Source organism: Sceloporus occidentalis, unplaced genomic scaffold (genome assembly GCF_023333645.1).
Source record: "Sceloporus occidentalis isolate IW3139 unplaced genomic scaffold, rSceOcc1.0.p SCAF_1, whole genome shotgun sequence".
Lineage (NCBI taxonomy): Eukaryota > Metazoa > Chordata > Lepidosauria > Squamata > Phrynosomatidae > Sceloporus > Sceloporus occidentalis.
In genome coordinates this window covers 61,716,975-61,734,855 of record NW_028316981.1, presented here as the reverse complement: position 1 = coordinate 61,734,855, position 17,881 = coordinate 61,716,975, and the positions used below count along the sequence as shown (strand labels likewise).

Here is a 17,881-nt window from a genome sequence, read left to right as displayed (position 1 = left end):
CCACAGGCAAGGTAAACTGCAGGTAATTCCAGCATCCCTTACCACAACAGAGAAGACTTTCTTCCACATCCTCAAACTGTGTCCTGCATCCACTGGTGTGTCAAAGAGAAAAGCTGTGCTATCAGATCTCAGTCCTTAGGCAGGAATATATAGGAAAACCCATTCCTTCAAGTATCAAGGTGATACGTGGTATTCTTGCAGACAAGCTGGTAAAATGTGGGCTAGACAATGACTGTTAGGTGGATTTGTAACTGGTTGACCGGCCAAACCCAAAGGGTGCTCAACAATGGCTCTTCTTCATCCCGGAAAGAAGTGACCAGTGGGGTACCACAGGGTTCTGTCCGGAGCCCAGTGCTATTCAACACCTTCATCAATGACTTGGATGAAAGAATAGAGGGCATGCTTATCAAATTTGCAGATGATACCAAATTATGAGGAGTAGCTAATACCACAGAGGAGAGGATCAAAATTCAAAATGACCTTAATAGATTAGCAATCTGGGCCAAAGCAAACAAAATGAACTTCGACAGGGAGATATATAAGATACTGCACTTAGTGCAGAAAAATGGCTTAACAAGACTACATATGAAAGGGATCTAGGAGTCCTAGTAGACCACAGGTTGAACATGAGTCAATTGTGTGATGCGACAGCTAAAAGGCCAATGCTGTTTTAGGCTGCATCAATAAAAATACAGTGTCTAGATCAAGGGAAACAATAGTGCCACTGAATGCTGCTTTGGTCAGGCCTTACCTGGAATACTGTGTCTAGTTCTGGGCACCACAATTTAAAAAATATGTTGACAAGTTGGAGTATGTCCAGAGCAGGGTGACCAAAATGGTGAAGGGTATGGAAACCATGCCCTATAAGGAGAGACCTAGGGAGCTGGATATGATTAGCCTAGAGAATAAACAGTTGATATAATAGCCCTGTTTAAATATTTGAAGGGGTGTCAGATTGAGGATGGAGCAAGCTTGTTTTCCACTTTTCCAGAGACTAGAACACGGAACAATGGATGCAAGCTACAAGAAAAGAGATTCCACCTCAACATTAGGAGGAACTTCCTGACAGTAAGAGCTGTTCAACAGTGGAGCAGACTCCCTTGAAGTATGGTGGAGTCTCCTTTGGAGGTCTTAAACAGAGACTGGATGGCCATCTGTGGGGGATGCTTTGACTGTGATTTCCTGTAAGGCAGGGAGTCAGATTGAATGGCCCTTGTGGTCTCTTCCAACTCTATGATTCTATGATTCAAAGGTCCCAAGCCACTGAGAGCTTTAAATGTTATCACCAGCACCTGGAACTTAGACTGGAAGTGCATTGACTATAAGTGCAATTCCTTTAAAGCTGGTCTTACTTAGGGGATTATCACACGGAGGTGCTTACTGTCACTAAAATGTCGGTAAAATGTTCCTGAAGTGTCCTGAAGCACGAAGGTGTGACAGCTGGAGGATTCTCTCCCATCCTCAAACATTTGCGGAGCAGCCATTTCTTGAATAACCGGAACTTCTGTTATTCAAAAAATGGCTGCTCCGCAAATACTTTGAGGACGGGAGAGAAGTGGGATGACTTGATGATTTAGAAGCACAACTGGCTATCACACCTTCGTGCTTCAGGAACGTTTTAGCAACAGTAAGCCTCAGTGTGATAAGGGCCATAGTTTTTATATGGTGTTTGGCTGCATTTTGCACTAGCTGCAAATTCCATGTCATCTTCAAGGGCAGCCTCACATAGAATGTATTCCAGCAGTCTAATTGGGGCATTAATGATGATTGACTACCGTCATTAAGTTATCCCTGCTCTGTTAGATTTTAGGACATCAACACTAAGTACATTGCCTATTGGTCAAAATGCTTTCCAAATAAAGAACATTAGAATTCTGTATCTGCCTTCAAATCCTAACTATTTAAACTGCTCAGCAATCCAACCTCGGCACAATCTCAAATTGTACTTTAAGTGCTTCATATAGCCAAACATGAAGTTGTTTTCTAATCACTGCTTTAAAATTCAGAGATTCCTGCAATAACAGGATGTGGGATGTGCTTTTAAGCTTTCATGGCCTTCATATTCTATATCTTTTCTTTTTAATAATGTGATTTTTCAATAGGACCAAAGAAGTATTCATTTTTTAAAAAATTCTCCAACAATTGCAATAAGTAATGGCTCTTTCAGAGCCTGAGTCATTCCTATTAAAATGAAAAAGGCCATCTCCTTACACTGCACAAGTTTTGCAATTCCATAGATCCAACTGGTTTTCCTTTGGGCTATTACCATTCACCCCATAAAGTTAATGCTTCTAATGGCAAGCAATGCATTGTCTCCACATTGTCTCAGTGCAACTTAATAAAATTAATGTACTTCATTATAGAGTACTCTCTGCTATAATTCTTTCCTGGTTGAGATGCTATATGGCCTTCTTGTTTCAGACTGTGATGAAAAAGGAAGGATAACGATTCTGGGAGATCAGGTCAAATGTCACATACGAGTCACTGAGAATTGATGGCTGCAGCAAAGACAAAACCAACAACAAGGTTCGGGCGTCTACACCAACCACTTAATCTGGGGTCAGTCCAAAGCACTATTCCACCTCTACCACTCCTGCAACCTTGCCAAAAAAAGTAGCTCCCTGCAAGAGCTCAGTACACCGTCACTTCTGAGAAACACTGGCTTTCCCCCTGATTTTGCTTAGTTTGGGGCAAAGCTGGGTTAAGGGCAAAAAATGTTCTCATCTCCCTGAAAATAGTCATGCATTGTAAAGATTACCAGTATCAGCTTTGGAGTGAGTTTGGCATTTCTCGAGGTGTAAACAAGCCCTTACAGAAGCTGGCAGCTCATATATGCATGAAGATTGCAATTGTTTCATGTATCATTTTCTACAACTACATGTCAAGAATAACTGTCCATTTGCTTCTAAGCTGTTTCTTTCTTCTGGTATTTCCTCTTACTGTAGAAACCTAGACTGTAAGCTCCTTGGGTCAGAGACTCATCCCTTTCCCATCCTGCGTTTGTAGTGTAAAATATCCTACACATACTGGTAAACACAAGAACAGTTGGTGGTATTCTACTTCTGGAATTTCCCAATACAACTGCATATTTAAATGTCTTTCAAAAAGCTCCATATTAGCAGTGTGTCCTGACATAAAAATCACTGCTAACAATTTCTCACACATACTCATTATGCCATAGAGCACAAGTCAGATTTATGTAACTTCTCTGCAATGAATGGCATGTGGTTAAAAAAAAGCAGTCCTTTTGGATAACAATTCTTCCATAAAATATCCATGGTTATTCTGAAGTTGTCAGTAGTTTGCAGATATACGGGCATGTGCTATTTTCCAAAAATGGGCCAAAACTGAACACATGTTCGGGAGAACTAAACATAGGGGGACATACATCTGAATAAAAATTCATAGGACAGTGCTGCAAATGTACAAGAAAACATTGCACATTTGGCCTGATTGTTGTTCTTTGTTTTGTTTTTGCAGCATCCACTGTTACAAACCACATTGTTTTAGCAATAAAAAGAAGTTAATCTTTCCTAAATTAACAATTCAGGAAACTAGAATTATGCCTACAACCACAGGCTTTGAAATTATGCTTCCAAACAACTTCAACCATTATCTGAAGCTTTGTGCTGACCCATTAAAAATACTGCATTTTTACTGCGCAGATAATTATGCAATGTAAGCGTCTCTGGGATTTCAGATAAGATTCCTTTATATATTTTTTTTAATAAACAGCAATTGTGGGGTGACTTAGATTCAGTAAAGGTAGAATTTCCACAAACACTACCCTGTTATAAATCTAGTCCCTGCTCAAAATCCAGACAAGCACAGTTAAAAAGTGTTTATTCTTGAAGCACATTTATGGTAGAATATTTATGAAAAAGAGCTGGCCTGGTTACTTATACAAAACCATGCAATTAAAATTATGCATTAAGTGCTCTTACATTATAGAATGTACAGATCTAACCTACAGCTCTTCCTCTTCATGTTTTTTTAGGGTGATTAGCACATCTTCTCCTTCTTCTGATGTGGCTCTCATTCAATGAGAGCCACTCTTAAAAAAAACAACCTTTGTCCACATACCAGCACTAACATTAATTGTTGTTTCACTATCTATCAGTCGTCCTGGAGGACTCACCAGAATCTCAGTATGATAATTTTATTGAAAACCCCATTATTCTATATTCCTCCAAAGGGATGGTTTTGCATAAAGATGCCCCACGCCAATAGCTAAATGGATCCAAAATATTTCTGAAAAATCACTACATATCAGCATTTATTTTTAGGGTTTTGCTTTGGCAACAGTTCTGTCTTTGTCAACATTAACAAAATAGTTAAAAATCCAGGCCATAATCTTTTAATCCATGTTTAGCTTTATTCTCTCATGAAGCAGTAAAAATAGTCCATCGCAGACTCTGAATGCACTAGATACTGAAATGAATTCAGCCTTATCTTAGACTCCACTATGGAAACAGATAAGGAAGGTGGCTACTTCAGTGAAACTGACAAAAAAGTTAAAGGCAGGGGCATTTTATCAGTATAAAAGAATTCATTTTCTATCTTAGATGATAACTGGGGAAAGAAATCTAAAAAGATCCATTGTTTTCATGGAACACAGAGATGCATGCAGTCTAATTAGTTTCACCCACAAAGAATGTTTATAGTGTAAGCAACATCATACTTCTTTTTGTATCTGCATGTACTATGCCTTTGGAAGTAGCAGAAAGTGCAGGATGCAGTAGCCTGATAGCTCTGTGGAGGTTTCTTATAATTCCTTTTATGACTCTTATGTCTAAAACTGTGTATTGTCTCCCACATAGCAAATGAATCATGCTCAAGGTGTTACTGTTGGTTCATAGGATCAGCTGAGGACTGTTTAGAGTCAGGTCATTGCAGAGACTGCTTTCTTCTGTATGGACTGCACTAATCAGTATGCTCCAAGGAGAAGGTCCTGCGGATTGTACTCAAAGGGGGTGTCACCTAGTGGGGTGGTGCACCCGGAAGGACTGACACGCTACTGGGCAAGTGAGAAAGGGGCTTTCCCGCTCGCCCAGTATCCACCCCAGACACTGAAGGCCTTTCCTTCAAGAAAAAAAGTGTGCCCACCTCAGCAGTGGTCTGGTTAGGCAAGTGGAGGCCAAGGCAATTCCCAACATCACTGGGTGACACAAACCTTAGTGATGCCACTGACTGTACCACGACCTAGTGGTGTTCATTTCAGCCCAGAGCAGAGGTGGATCTTTTCTGCTGCAGCTATTGCCGTGCAGAATGATCTCCCCTGAGATCAGCCATGCTCCTAGTGTGGAATGTCTCCAACAAATGAAAACATGCTTGCTTGTCCATGCATTTTTGACTGCTAATTTTGTCAGCCACCAATGGTGATTATTTTACTATTTTATCACAGTTTAATTGTTTATTTCCCAGTGCTTTCATTGTGTTGCTTTATTGTTGTAAACTGTTTTGGGAATATTTTAACAATGAAAATTTGTATATCCCCCCTCCAAAAAATCTAAATAAATAGCTGAGCCATTTGCCACCATACCCAATCTGTCATTCACTTGCCTTGCTTTTTCATCTGCTGTGGGGCTAGAATTCTGCATAACAAGGCAATGGAGGGAAGGGACACAACATCAGCAGAACAACAGACCTTGCTGTTTTTCTCAAGCCTTTTAAAATACACACCAACTCTCACACTGAAAACTCTGTAAAGTAACATCCAAAATCCACAAAACAGCAATATCTCTAGATATGTTGATTGAAAATTTTGTTTCTCGTTCTTAGTCATACTCTGCAAACAACACATTTTTCTTTGTCATGCATTACTATTACACAGTGTAACTGCAGCTTTGCCACATGGATTTTTTAAAAATGGAATGCAAATGGCTTGTTCAATATTTAATCAAAAGTCTATCCCAAAACAAACCACATCCCCATAGCTTATGTTGCCAAGCAATCTGGCAGTATAGAAAGCAATAAAGCAGGTATTTTAGTGCACCAAACAACAAGTAATGCTAACAAAACAAAATGTTCATTGTTTTGGCCTTCTGGCAGCTCCTAAAATGACAGAACATTATTCTTTCCACAAAGCAGGCAATTATAGTGCAAACAATGATTGCTGAATGACCAGGTCATTATGATAACTGCAGATGGTTTAAACTACCCCCCTCCACAACACTTTATTCATTCACTTCTTGGAAAGAATCAGACAAATCTATAGTTTCTTGCAGACTCTGCAAACATACTGGGGATTTGATTGCTGATGGTAGCAAAGAGGCTATTATTACATGACATCATTGAATGAAAGAAAGAAGTTACAAAGCTGTTCAAATGAGGTTATTTTCCAGACTTTGATTTGGAAGGATGTTTCTTTGCCCTGACCCACCACCTCCAAGTTTTTGACCCTTGAGGCCACACAATTGTGCCATGGGCATATTTTTCTGCAGTCTCTCTACTCATTTAACAGAGCAGATAAGCAGAGGAAGCAAGGCACCTCCAACCTGCTCTACTTGTGAACTTCTCAGGGGCATCTGAATGGGCTACCAGTGTAACTAACAAACCTCAAAGATATTCCCCGGAATGTTTTACCAAGATCCCCAGAATTCACCAATATTTATTATTATTATTCATTCAAAAGCCCCAGAAAGAAATTAATTAAATTCCTCGGATTCCAGGGAATTCCCCAGAAATTGGCAACACTTACTGGCTACAACCTGTGAAATGATCCAGTGTTCGCACAGACTAGCAGTTTACTGTTTTAAAAATACCTTTAAAAATAAGGTGCAGACATTTCTCAGGCAACATTTTATCTTAGAAACTGGAGCACAGCAATTAAATAAGGAGGTTGTTTAAATCAGAGCAATTCAGAGTGGTGGTATCTGGACTGCTGCCAGTCCAGGAGCTTTTGGCTGCTGGTCTGTGGCACATTTCCAGGAAAGAAAGAAACAGATGCAATCAATGGGGACAAATATGGTACTAGTCCCTGGCACATTTGGGAAGTGGGAGGGGGGAGAAGACCGCTGGTCCCCCATGTCAGATCGTTTGAGAAGCAATGCTTTAGATTATCCATAAAAATATGGCTTCCAATTGCTTCCTGTTTTTGGTATTGTTGTTGTGGAGTGCTTTCAAGTTGTTTCAATTTTATGGTGATCCTAAGGGGTTTTCTTGGCAAGTTTTATCAGAGGGAGTTTGCCATTGCCATCCTCCGAAGCTGAGAGAGTGTGACTTGCCCAGTGGGTTTTTACAATTTGCTTCCTAGCTCTATTTATTTCAAAGACATAGCCCTATCAGTCTAGAAAATCAGTATGCAAAAGGATTGTGTAGTACCTTTGAGACTAACTGATAGAAAGAATCCAGTAGCTTTATTCAACCACTGGTGTTAAACTGCAAACTACAAACATGATTTAGGGCTAGAATATCTGAAAGACCACCTTTTCCTTGGAATATAACCCTGCCTGAAATTTGAGATTTTCAAGCAAATGCCCTTTGGCCTGTCCCACCACCCTGAGACAGTAGGTAAGTACACAAGACAAGACTTTCTCTGCAGTAGCCCCAAGACTATGGGCCTCCCTGCCATACTGAGCTTCCAACAGTCAGTCAAAATTGCACTCTTCCTTCTGGCCCTTGGTTATTTAATTGGTTTGATTCACTTTTAAATATACGCTATTTTATGGTGTATCACTTTGGGGATGCTGGTGTGCAGAAAAGCAATTAACATACACTTCATATAAACAGTGGCTGCATCTGCACTGCAGGATTAATGCATTTGACCTTAATATTTGAGAATTATATAGCCTTCTCTGTCAGAGGGGCTCTGGTGCCACAACAAACTACAAATCCCAGGATTCCATGGCATTGAGCATGACAGTAAAAGAGGTGTTAAATTGTTTTAATTTAGTTGTGTGACAGCAACCAGTGTATAAGCAAGGGGTGGCAATTAGTATGGTGGATACCCACAGAGGTGGATAGTGTATTAGCCAATTGTAGAATATAACTAATACACTATCCAGCTCTGTATAATTTTTTGCTGCTACTACTCCATCTGCCCTCACTCTTTTGGAGCAGCAACAGCTAGCAATTTGATAATTGGGATCTTTGAGTCTGAACTCCATGACCTCCCATAGGTATAGTCACAACTCCCATTTTCCACTCTACCATGCTATGAATGGTTTAAGTGTTCAGGATAAACAATTGAGAGAATAATGACTATTCCATTGCCTCCTTGGCTTCTCCACACCTAGGTGTCTTGAAAATAACAGATATCTGTCCTCAGAGATACAGTGCAAGACCCCAGACTTGCTTTACATTAAGAAACAGCTGGCAGATGCTGATAAATGTTATTCTCTGAAGATCTGGCTTTGAAATGATGGGTTCTTTGTGAAAGGCTCCAGGTCAGATAACCAGCCACACAAATCACACAGGCATTTTGCTCAAGAAAATAGCAGCTCTGAAGGCTAGCAGTTAGAAATAAAGGCTATATGTGGACAGCAAAAACCAGCAGACCATTTCAGCATGGTCCAAAAACAGTCCATCACTTCAAGAGAGCATTAAAAAGCACTTGACTCTAATCAGCAGTCAAGTAACTGTTGTCTTATGTCTACTTAACTTTTGTATCACCTTCATCCAAGCATTAAAATAAATGTTTCCATTTCAAGGATCAGCATGTTCCTGCATGAGTGAGTCAAATACCACAGCTATTTTTGGAATAGTTCAGATATAGTCTATTAAATTAACCTGGTTGTTCAACACCATTTGATACTGCAGGTTAAGGACCGTATTGTTTTGGAGGTCTTTCAGCCACAGATCAATGGGCAACCTGCAGTTCAGAATACAACAGCTCTACAAATGAAGCCCCAATAGCATACCCTGTTGTAGCTGTTCTTTCAAAGTTGTCTAAAAAGCAGTCTCCCAAAAGCCGGGTCCATTGATATTCTCCATGCTTAGGCTTTACAAAATGATAGATTTTAAACAATTGTAAAATATGCTTTCTGATAGAGGGAATGGGTAACTAACTGTGCAGGGGAAAGCAGACATTTTTTTTGTCTCTGCACTCGTTTGGTGTGCCATAATGACAGACTTCAGTGTGTATGAAGGGATGCAATATCACTTCTGGCAGTCATTTTGGATGATTTTTTTCCTGGGTGGTGTTTTGGGGGTCTTTGTGGGGTTATGGGAATCTAATTGCAACATATTTAGGTTGTTTGGACAATTTTGATGAGTTTAAACCCCCCCAAAAAAAAACAATATCCAAAATCACCCCTTCAAATAATTAAAAACATTTTGTGGGAGGTCTGGGCATTTGGTGGACTGCTGGTGGGGGTCTCAAGGGCCACACTTTGCTCATTCCTGAGCTAGAATTGGTTGCACAGTGAGACCTCAGTATCCACTTGGGTTTGATTTCAGGACACTCCTCTTCCCCCATGGATACTAAAATCCATGGATGCTCAAGTCTCATTAAATACAATGGCATAGTAAAATGGTGTCACTTATATAAAATATCAAAATCAACGCTTACTTTATGGAATTTATTTATTTTTCAAAAATATTTAAAAAAATATTTTCATGCTGTGGATGGTTGAATCCATGGATATAGAGGGCTGACTATACAGAATTAGCAAATTTCAATAAAGAGAATAACAGCATTTTACTTTTGTTTCCATACAATGCCATGACCAGATGTATCTTCTAAAACGTTTACATTTTCATCGTTCACTTCCACACAAGTCTTCAGGACGGTATGCCTCTTTTTCAGCCATCCACCATTTTTTTTCCTCAGAGAAACCTATGATGTAGAGTTGTATGAAAAAATCATAGAATCATAGAATCGTATGATTCTATGAACCACAAGGGCCATCCAGTCCAACCCCCTGCCATGTGAGAAATCTCAATCAAAGCATCCCCAACAGATGGCCATCCAGCCTCTGCTTAAAGACTACCAAGGAAAAAGTCTCCACTACACTCCGAGGGAGTGTGTTCCACTGTCAAACAGCCCTTACTGTCAGGAAGTTCTTCCTAATGTTGAGGTGGAATCTCTTTTCCTGTAGCTTGCATCCATTGTTCCTGGTCCTGTTCTCTGGAGCAGCAGAAAACAAGCTTGCTCCCTCCTCAATATGACATCCCTTCAAATATTTAAATAGGGCTATCATATCACCTCTTAACCTTCTCTTCTCCAGGCTAAACATCCCCAGCTCCCTCAGTCATTCCTCATAGAGCATGGTTTCCCTTCATTTGGAGGCATGTTGTCTGGTCTACCTACATCCAGGATTCTCCCCAGTTGACATGGGTAAATTGTGAGAGTCAAAACTTTGTATGATGTTACCATAAAGGCAACACAAACAAAATAAGAGGCTGAAGGAGACAAGGAGGAAAAAGATGTCAGGGAAAGATGGATTGAAAAAAAGGAAAAGAGGGTGACTGATGCAAGTTCAGAGAGAAGAACACAAGCACTGCAAGTTGGAGACAGAAGATGGATCTAATAGCAGTGAGGAAACTGAGGGTGTATCCACTCTACACCATCATAGTAATGTCATACCACTTTAACTACCATGGCTCCATTCTTTGGAATTCTGGAATTTGTAGTTTGATGAGGCACTTAGAATTCTCTGCCAGAAAGTTCTAGTGCTATAATTCGGGGAAGTAGGCTAGAAAATTCTAAGTATCTAACCAGACTATAAATCCCAGGATTCTACAGGGCAAAGGTATGGCAGTTAAAATGATATCAGGCTGCACTATGGAGCATATGAGATGTATGCTGCGAATGGAGAAAAGCATAGTCAGTAGAGAAAGGTTCAGGCAGGTCTAGCATCACAAACAAACAAGGAGGACTTATGGAGACCAAAAGCAATGGGAGGTTAGTAAAGGGTTTTTTTGGTATTTTTTTAACAGAAAACTGAATTAAAATAATAGGGGGCAAAGCTTCTCTGTGGTTAAAGCAGCAAAATAGTCCTCTTGGGTTAATTAAAATGGAGCAGTACCACTGGAATGCCTTTAAGTTAATGGCATTCCAGTTAGCAAGCTGACTACTTCAAAGACAATTCTTTTGCTGAAGTTCATCCTCAGTGGAGAAAAATACACACAATGAGTAGTTCCAGTTGAAGCAATAAAACTTGATTAAAGGCTAAGAGCAGAAGACACATTTTAATTCCTTGTGGGTAATACTCTTCTGTTATAAGGCATGGAACAAGACTATTCTCTATATAAAAGTTTCTCCAACTAGCATTTGCCAAAAATATTACGCTGTACTTGCACCGAACTACACAGATGCTGCTGACTCACATCCACAGACTGAGTCACTTGACACAATTCCATCTTTGTACAACTTGAGTATTTAAAAGTGGCCTGCGTTACACGTTATCCATAGGATCATCAAGCCAGCATGGTACAACTGTTTGGCATTGGGCTAGGATACTGGGAGGTCAGGGTTCAAGTCTCAGCTCAGCCATGGAAACCCCCTGGGTGACTTTGGGCAAAAGGCACACTCTCTCAGCCTCAGAGGATGGCAAGGGCAAACGTCCACTGAAGAAACTTGCCAAGAAAACCTTATGATGGTCGCCGTAAGTCAGAAATGACCTGAAGGCACACAGCAACAACAAGAAGAAAAGTCACAGGATTTTCAAGTGGATGAAAAGCGAGAAAATGAAACAAAACAAACCCCACAAATATAAAACCTATGAATGCAGGTGTAAACAACAACAACAACAACAAGCAGCACTGTTTCAGACAATAAAGGAAATGGGATTAAAATAAGTCTCCAGAGGGTAGGAATTAACTGTCTCTATATACTGAAGGCTATAGTAAACATGTATAATGGAAAGGGAGATAACACCCAAAGCTGTGCATCACAGAAAATGTTTGAGTTGTCCTTCCACTGTTCTTCCTGTTTTGAACTGAAGGAGGCTTACTTCCAAGTAACTGTACATAACGCGTGTGTGTGTGTGTGTGTATGTCTTCAAGTCTCCTCTTGACTTATGGCAGCCCCATACATTTCACAGGGTTTCCTTCAGCAAGGAATCTTCAGAGGTGCTTTTGCCAGCTCCTTCCTCTTGTCTAGGGCTTAATCCCTCAGCAGCTGAGGAGTGTAACCCTCACAGCACTCCATTTCCAGGCTTGGCATGACTAAGGCAGGAGGCAGGCCTCCACGCCCAGAGTCAGGAATTTACTCTTCGTTGTTGTCGTGGTGCTGTGCCTTCAAGCCTTTCCCGACTCATGGCCACTCTTAAGGCGAAACTATTCTGGTTTTGTTTCCTTGGCAAGCTTTCTTCAGAGGGGATTTATTGCCATCATCTTTCTCTGAGGCTGAGAGAGTGTGACTTTCCCATGGTCACCCTGGGAGTCAGTCTGGGTTGCACTCCGCAGCAACAGGCTTCCAAGGAAGGCATGCACCAAGAAAAGGCCAGAGAGGGGCCTTTATGAGCCCAAAGGAGCTGTTGTTGTTCTTGTTGTTTGCCTTTCCAATTTATGGCGAACCTATCCTGGGGTTTTCTTGGCAAGGCTTCTTCAGAGGGGGGTTTACTGCCATATTCCCTGGAGCTGAGAGAGTGTGCCTTTCCCCCATTGGGTTTCCATGGCCGAGCCAGGATTCGAACCCTGGTCTCCAGAGTCCTCTCTCCGCTCGGCTCCGCTCCGGGGCCCATAACAAACTCCAACTCCCAGGAGTCCATAGCCTTGAGCCAGACAAAGGAGGACGTACTGACCTGGCATAATGGCGGACAATGGGGAAGGAAGGAGAGAGAGGCTTCCTTGCGGGCTCCTTCCCAGAGAGAGGCAGCAGCAGGCGTCTTCCAGTCCCAGAGGCTCCGGTTGCAAGCAAGCAAGGCAGCCTCGGCCTCCCGCTTGGCCAGCCCAGGAGCAGCCCCAAGTTTCCGGATCTGAACTTAAGACTTTGCCGCCTCCTCCTCCTCCTCCTCCTCCCTCGCCTCCGAAATAAGTTCTGTTGCGCGATAACGCCGTGCGGACGCTGGCATTTCATCCTCCAGGGCAGCCAGAGGACGTCCTCCGTTTCCAGGACATGTCCTCCATTCCAATCTTCCATCCAGGAGGAATCCCCAAATGTCCTCCATTTTGAGCAGGACCTCCTGTTCCAGGACCTGTCCTCCATTCCAGCCTTTGTCCTCCATTTTGAGCACGACCTCCTTTTCCAGGACCTGTCCTCCATTCTAGTCTTCTGTTCAGAAGGAATCTCAAAATGTCCTCCATTTTGAGCATGACTTGCTTCTCCAGGACTTGCCCTCCATTCCAGCCTTCCAAAATGACCTCCATTTTGAGCTGGACCCAGAAGCATGAATTTACATTCATACAGAAGCATGAATCCCTTTTTCTGAAATGTCCTCCATTTTGTGATGCCTTGTCCTCCTTTGCAGTTAGGACGTTTGGCCACCCTGGTCTCTGTTATGTGACAACGTCATGCGGACACAGACATGTGGGTTCGAAATAACAGTGCTGGGCAGAGCAGCACCCTACTCCTGGCCCTGGGGTTTTTTCCTCTCTCTCTACTGTATTCCAGTTCCCACAGTATTAAACCAAAGTATCCATGTGCAAAGGGATCTTGTAGCACCTCTGAGGATAACTGAGAGAGAGAAGTTGGTAACATAGACCTGAGCCGACTTCCTCAGATGCATAGGGTGAAGTGGAAGGGCCAGGGCTTTTAGGTCTTTCCACTCTGCCTCAGGCAGCTGGGGCTACCAAAGCTAATGCTACCAACTTCTCTCATGCATTTGCAGTCAGCATCACCCCCTCCCCTGATATCACAGACTTTTTTATCTACAGAATCAACCATCCTCAGTTTGAAATACTCCAAAAAATAAACATCCCAAAAAGCAAACCTGGGTTTTGCTGTTTTATGTAAGAGACACCATTTTTCACTACACCACTGTGTTTAATGGGATTTGAGCATGGATTTTGGTGGTGGTCCTGGAACTGAACCCCAGTGGATACCAAAGGCCCACTGTAGTCTCAAAGGTGCTGCAAGATCTCTTTGCATACTGATGTTCCAGACTAACACAGCTAGGTCTTTGGATTCCACCAAAATATTAACAGTAAACAAGAGAACCGGCACAACTACTGTGACACATCATTATGTAATGCAATCCTCATATTATAGGTCCATGTTGTATAACGGAGTCAACATGATGTAGTGGTTTGGTTTCCATGTTAGCATCGGATTGAGAAGGGACGCAAGTGGTGTTCAATGGGGGTTTTTTTCCCATGGGAAGAGGAGGTTTGCAAATCAGACTGGGGGGATGCAAGAATTGTTAAATGAGGCGTTTCTTCTATGGGAAGAAAAGACTTGCAAATTGGACTGGGAACCTCTTACACGCGCGCACACACACCCACACACACACACACACTGTTTTTTGAACAATGCTTCTCCTGGGATCACATCATTTGTATTTCTCCCCACTCATCCTCCATCGTTTCCATCCTCTGCCCTCAATAGATCCCCCTCACCCAACCTCAGTGATACAGGTTGCATCAGCACTGCAAAAATAACCCATTTTGACACCACTTTAACTGTCATGGCACAATGCTATGGAATTCTTGGAATTCCAGTTTGTTGTGGCACCAGGGCTCTCTGACAGAGAAGGCTAAATATCTCACACAACTACAATTCCCAAAATTCCATAGCACTGAGCCCTGGCAGTTAAAGTGGTGTCAAACTGGATTATTTCTGCAGTGTGGATGCAACCACAGGGAAACTAATTTGAGATTCAGCCCATACTTTGAAGGAGCTATTCAAGGTGCTGAACCCATTCTCAAAATAGGTTTAACACTTTGGGCAACTCTTATAAAGCCAGACTCCTAAATTCACTGCCATTGGATAGGAGCTGCAACTGATAGGAGTGATCACCTAAGCAGTCTTTGTGAGGAGCCCTGGTGGCGCAGTGCTTAAATGCCTGTACTGCAGCCATTCACTCAAGACCTCAAGGTTGAGAGTTCAAGACCAGCAAAAGGGCCCAAGCTCGACTCAGGCTTGCATCCTTCCGAGGTCGCTAAAATGAGTACCCAGACTGTTGGGGGCAAATTAGCTTACTTGCTAATTAGCTTACTTGCTAATTAGCTTACTTGCTGTTCACCGCTATGATCTTTGGAATAGCGGTATATAAATAAAACAAATTATTATTATTATTATTATTATTATTATTTAGTAGTAACTGCCAGTGACTCTCTAAGTAAGTCCAGAAATTCCAGGCTTAAAGTGGTAAACTCAGAAAACCTTAATGCAGTAACTATAGGTTTACACCAGAGACTTTCATACTCAGAGCTAAACAGCAAATGTCAGTGAAGCCCCAGTGATGCTATTTTCTCATTCGTTACAAAAGCCAAAGAACTTCTCATCCCTTATTTCCCACACCACTCCCCTCCTTATTTCTTCTGCCTACTTTCACAGGGAACTTGGGTAATCTCAAACCAGACATAACTCCCTTCTCTCTGTTGTTTCAGCATGTAGGAATGTGAGCAACAATCCCTTGCAATAAACATCCTACTGCATATCTCATCACATTACTTCTGTATACCAGAACACATTAACCCCTGTTTTAGCTACAAGTATTTGCACTAAATATGTGTCAGGCAAACTGCATGATATAGCTCCTGATACTGGTGTTTTCTGTTCATAATCCCCTACTACACCATCATCATTGATACCTCAGTTCTGTACAGTATATGTGTGTGTGTGTGTATAATATTTCCTAGGAATTAAGCCTTGTTGAAATGAAAGGATGTGTATCTGGATAAGCATGTGTAAGATTGCACAGTTAAAAAAACATTTTCCAAGAACCGTAAAACACCTTGTTAAATATATGGTCAGACTTCAAGGGATCATTTTGCAAAGAATTTAATTTGAAGTGTTTAGTTCTTTTGTTTGATATTCCTATAAGTCTTACTGATTTTCTTTATTATCCTGTTGAGCTGAAATATTCTAATTCATATTTCTAAGTCATAGCTATAAATAAAAGTCAATGGGAAACTTAATTTGCTTTGAAGAGTGAACTGTGAATATAAATTTAGAGGTATGAAATTAATTTTCATTTTTCCAACAACTGCTTGGTTTTTAATATCATAATGTAGTTATCATAATTTAAGTGTTCCAAGAATTTCTATACTTTTTATAATTTGCATGTGTAATTTATTGTCTGCACTATTTAGTTTAACAGTGGAACTAGAAATATGAGCTCATTCATCTATGTGCAAATAGGCGATGTAATATATTTTGACAGGTAATTTTTTGCACTCTTAAAGGACTACTGATTTTTTTGAATAAGATTTGAAGCTGTGATCCTAAGCATAATTACTTTGAAATTAACCCTCTTAGCATCTGCTTTACAATGTGCAGTCTATATCAGGATTACTCAACCTTTCAGCCTCCCTAGATGTTGATGGACCCCAGCTCTAGTTAGTTCCAGCCAGCATGACCAATAGTCAGTGTGATAGTAGTTGTAGTCCAACATCTATAGAACCAGAAATTCTTCATCCATGGTTTAAACACTCAATTTATCAGCAAGGTGTGGGAGAAGTTTACAGTCTTTTAAGTATATGGTATAAAAAGAAAATCTAAAGTAATACATATGTGTTTCATAATTAAGCATTATTTATAGTCATGCTAGACTAATCTGATCTCCCTTTTTTGGGGATGAAATTACCAGCTAGGTAGACAAAGGGAATGCTGTAGATATAGCATATCTTGATTTCAGTAAGGCCTTTGAAATTAATAGATTAGAAAGCTGAGCCAAAACTAACAAAATTAACTTCAACAGGGAGAAATGTAAGATACTGCACTTAGAAAAAAAATGAAATGCATAGATATAGGATGGGGGACCCCTGGCTTAACAGGACTATGTGTGGAAGGGATCTAGGAGTCCTAGTAGACCACAAGTTGAACATGAGTTAACAGTGTGATGTGGCAGCTAAAAGGTCCAGTGCTATTTTAGACTGCATCAATAGAAGTATAGTGTCTAGATCAAGGGAAGTAATAGTGCCACTCTATTCTGCTTTGGTAAGGCCTCACCTGGAATACTGTGTCCATCTCTGGGCAGCACAATTCAAAAAGGATGTCAAGAAACTGGAGCATGCCCAGATGACAGCAACCAAAATGGTGAAGGGTCTGAAAACCATGCCTTACAAGGAGAGACTTAGGGAGCTGGGTATGTTTAGCCTGGAGATGAGATAGTTAAGGGGGGATATGATAGCCCTCTTTAAGTGTTTGAAGGGGTGTCACATTGAGGATGGAGACTAGAACATGCTCCAGAGACTAGAACATGGAACAATGAATGCAAGCTATAGGAAAAAAGATTCCAGCTCAACATTAGTAGCTGGCTTTGTTGTTTTCAAATATTGGCAAAAGCATACTTGGATTTTATGTATTCAAATAAATGACACATTTTGTGCTAGTCCCATGAATAACCATAGTTTGATTTGCTTCCCTCATCCAGGTAATCTGAAAATACAGTCCTTAATGCATTTCAGTTTTAAATAATTGCTAGCAGGCCAAAAATGAAATGAATTGCACGCAAGGAGCAAATCCCCAACTATTGATTCAAGAGATTATTTTTCACATCTCACATCAGTGTAACTAACTATTTGAACAATGCCACTTGTACTATCTCAGGTAGACTGAGTGGTGTTCACAACCCAAGTGTGAATTTGAAAACGACAATACTGCCAGTCTCACAGCTCTGAAAACAGAGAACGTCTTTGTCCCCATTTCACAGACATATTCAGATTGGCCTGGTGCAGTCCCTTGCTGAGTTCTTAATGGCACCGTTGTGTCAGCAGAATTGCGAAGGAGACACAGTGGGGCATGATTCAGCCCTGTTTGATTGCTCTGACTGGAGCTCTGACCCTACAGCTTCATGGGTTCTCCCATTATGCAGCCTGGTTGGGGTGTGCG

The 17,881-nt window shown here is 41.2% G+C and overlaps 1 protein-coding gene across 3 annotated transcripts in view; it reads right to left on the bottom strand.

Annotated features, from left to right (window-relative positions):
* Nucleotides 1-17,881, bottom strand: part of LOC149321475 (caspase recruitment domain-containing protein 19-like) — a 39,908-nt gene that overhangs the window by 20,288 nt on the left and 1,739 nt on the right. Inside the window, exon 1 of one of the 3 annotated variants that reach the window (XM_089498272.1) lies at nucleotides 12,690-12,894. The exons of the other annotated variants lie outside the window; for them this stretch is intronic. Coding sequence (XP_089354398.1) covers nucleotides 12,690-12,696 — 7 coding nt within the window. The 5' untranslated portion in view covers nucleotides 12,697-12,894. Of the gene's footprint in view, nucleotides 1-12,689; nucleotides 12,895-17,881 lie in introns of those variants that run through there. 3 annotated transcript variants of the gene reach the window in all.